Source organism: Chlorocebus sabaeus, chromosome 2 (genome assembly GCF_047675955.1).
Source record: "Chlorocebus sabaeus isolate Y175 chromosome 2, mChlSab1.0.hap1, whole genome shotgun sequence".
NCBI classification, from domain to species: Eukaryota; Metazoa; Chordata; class Mammalia; order Primates; family Cercopithecidae; genus Chlorocebus; species Chlorocebus sabaeus.
This window is the reverse complement of record NC_132905.1, coordinates 71,944,331-71,947,031: the sequence shown is the minus strand read 5'-3', so window position 1 is coordinate 71,947,031 and position 2,701 is coordinate 71,944,331. Positions and strand designations below refer to the sequence as shown.

Genomic DNA, 2,701 nt, shown 5'->3' with positions numbered 1-2,701 from the left:
TTGCGTTTGTTTTAATTCCAATATTTTATGAATTTCTGAGACTAGTAGCACATTACTTAATAAGCCAGATCCAATGCTAAGTATTTCCAAAGAAGCAACTCACAGTCAAAGTGTGAAGTTTCCTTTAAGTATTCATGTTATTTCCTGGCTACAAATCTTATTGCTTAATAGCAAATCATATCCTACTGCTCTAAAATAGTTAGCATGCTTTCCAACCCCAGATTACCACTAGGCATACCCAAAAGAACAACAAGAAAAAAAATCTTATCTTTGGAGACAGTAGTAAAATAAGACATGTTCATTTACTAACAAACACACATACAACATTTTGTATTTAAAGAAATACAAAATATTTAAGTATCTCAAAAATAAATTTATCCAAATGAGAATATATGCTATCTCCCCTACAGATCTTCACTTACTAGGCAATTGAAAACCACCAGTAACACAGCAAGTTGGTTCATAAGTGCTGGAAGAAGATTCCAGGAGTTGTGGCTCAGGTGTTACATTGACCAGAGGTCTACAGGAACTGGATTCAGGGTTCTCAGACTGACATTGGCTAGAGGCACATTCCAGAGTTTGGCAATTTTTAGGCTCGGAAGTCTTGGGTGGGCAACTGTTTCCCTTGAGGCTTGCAGGATGGCAGCTCTGGACTACGAAACCCATCTGCTGAGTGCTTTCTGATTGGCAAGGCTGAGAAACACAAGCCAGCCCTGCTGAAGAACTTTCTGATTGGCATGCTGTCCTTTCGCAGGGCCTGGAATTGGAGTAAGTTGTTTGGACAACTCTGGGGAGGCAGGTACTTTGCACACAGCTATGGTCTGTGAATAAGTCCTGTTCACAAATGGTCATTTGGCAGCTGGTGGTTTCATTGCAGGTTTCTTGAAAGTTGTCCAGGAGCCAGGTTCTGCTATGGAAGCTGCTGGGCAAACACAATCCATCTTCAAAGCTTATAGGATTAGTGCCATGTGTGATGGCAGAGAGTGGTGGAGCATTGTGGAAGCTCCTGAGTGAATGGCAGTGGCTATGAGGCATATTGCTAAAATCCTTAATTAAAGATGGTCATAAGGACTCAACATGCTGAGTTTGAAAATTAAATTCTTTGGTGGAGCGATTATATACTCAGAAACCTGGGTGTTGGCTTCTTCTCAAGACTTCTTTGCAACTCCTTGCTTAAACTAATTTGAAGGATAACATCTCATTAGCACTTTGGTTATATATGAAGATGATGTCTTATTAACAAAGATGTAAGTCCATTTTGAATCTTCAAAATGGCTTTTATGTTAGCTCCAAAGATGACTCATTCAAGGTGGGGTTGGTCAAATAAGAGTCTAAACCTGTTCACCCAAGCTAACATTTTTTTTTTTTTTTTTTTTGCCACCATGACTCTGCACATTGGTAAGTGGACAACAAGAAATGCATAAGGCAGTGGCCAATTGAATACTGATTAACATTTAGCACTGGTTTTGAGAGCTGCCAATGTAACAGAATGTGGTAATTTGATGTTCAAGACATTTAAAGTTAGAATTGGATCCAGTTGAGCCCCATCTCATTCCACTCAGATACTGTTCTCTCCAGTGGACCAGGATGTGAAAGGACTTTGTGATCACATTCCTTCTCACTGTTCATGCGAAGTACTGAACGTGGCCACTGCCCAAGGAACACCTGTCTTTTGCCTAACCTTTCATTTCCTTCATCTCCTTGAAAGCCAAGTTTAAATGCTTCCTTTTCCTGAAGCCTTTCCCCATCTTCCCATTTAGGAGTTATTACTTCCTTTTCTGAATTACTAATAGATTTAATTCCTTTTTTCTATACTTGACAAAGTGGTTTGTTTACTTGTGTTTGTGTTTCTCAAAGGTTGATTACTTTCCTTTATAACAAACCTTCTTCAGATGTGTTTTTCATCTTTCTCTATTCTGTGTTTTTTTTATTGACTGCAGACAGATGAGCAGCTCCTTGGTTTATTGCATTAGGACATCGTTCTTAGCATAGTTTCATACTCATGGCACAGAAGAGACCAGCACAATTTCTGTAACATACTCTATAATATACTTGGCTCAGCTAATGACAATAAAATAGAAGTATGGTCTTAGCGCACTATCTAGACTCCCTTTCCAAGGTCTGAAGAAGCCCAAGAACATTCAGCAATTCTCAGTAATTCTTATGCAAACACTTCCTTGATATGTGAAAGACTGAGGATATTATAAAGGGGCACATCTGAATACTTTCAGCTTTATAGGCTGCACACTCATCTTGTATACAATACCTTTGTAACACACGCAAGTCATTCATAATTTTGAATAACCACACTTGTATGTTTAAATACCTCACTGTGCCCTCCACATGAACCCTACAGCCACCCATTTAATTCTTACACATATTTGTATTTATTATTGCACAGAGGCTTCATTATAGCTTGTGACTTTCTTGCTTAAAGATACCAAATGGATTCTCACTGTCCTTAGAATAAGATCTTTTTCCTTTAGCCTTCCCTACAACATCTTATAAGACCTAGCCATAGCCTATTTTTCTTTCTTCTTCTTATTTTATTTTATTTTTTATTTTTTGACAGAGTTTCGCTCTTGTTGCCTAGGCTGGAGTGCAATGGCATGGTCTCGGGTCACTGCAACCTCTGCCTCCCTGGTTCAAGCAATTCTCCTGCCTCAGTCTCCCGAGTAGCTGGCATTACAGGCGCCCACCA

At 39.1% G+C, this 2,701-nt stretch overlaps 1 protein-coding gene across 1 annotated transcript; it reads right to left on the bottom strand.

Annotated features, from left to right (window-relative positions):
* Nucleotides 1-382: 382 nt before the first annotated feature.
* KRTAP27-1 (keratin associated protein 27-1) lies at nt 383-1,064 on the bottom strand. The gene has a single exon (XM_037990597.2). The coding sequence runs from the start codon at nt 1,033-1,035 to the stop codon at nt 415-417; it is 621 nt and encodes a 206-aa protein (XP_037846525.2). The 5' UTR covers nt 1,036-1,064; the 3' UTR covers nt 383-414.
* Nucleotides 1,065-2,701: the final 1,637 nt, after the last annotated feature.

Bases quoted from the DNA above. Each gene is read 5' to 3' on its own strand.
- KRTAP27-1 (XM_037990597.2), bottom strand. From the start codon at position 1,035: ATGCCTCATAGCCACTGCCATTCACTCAGGAGCTTCCACAATGCTCCA.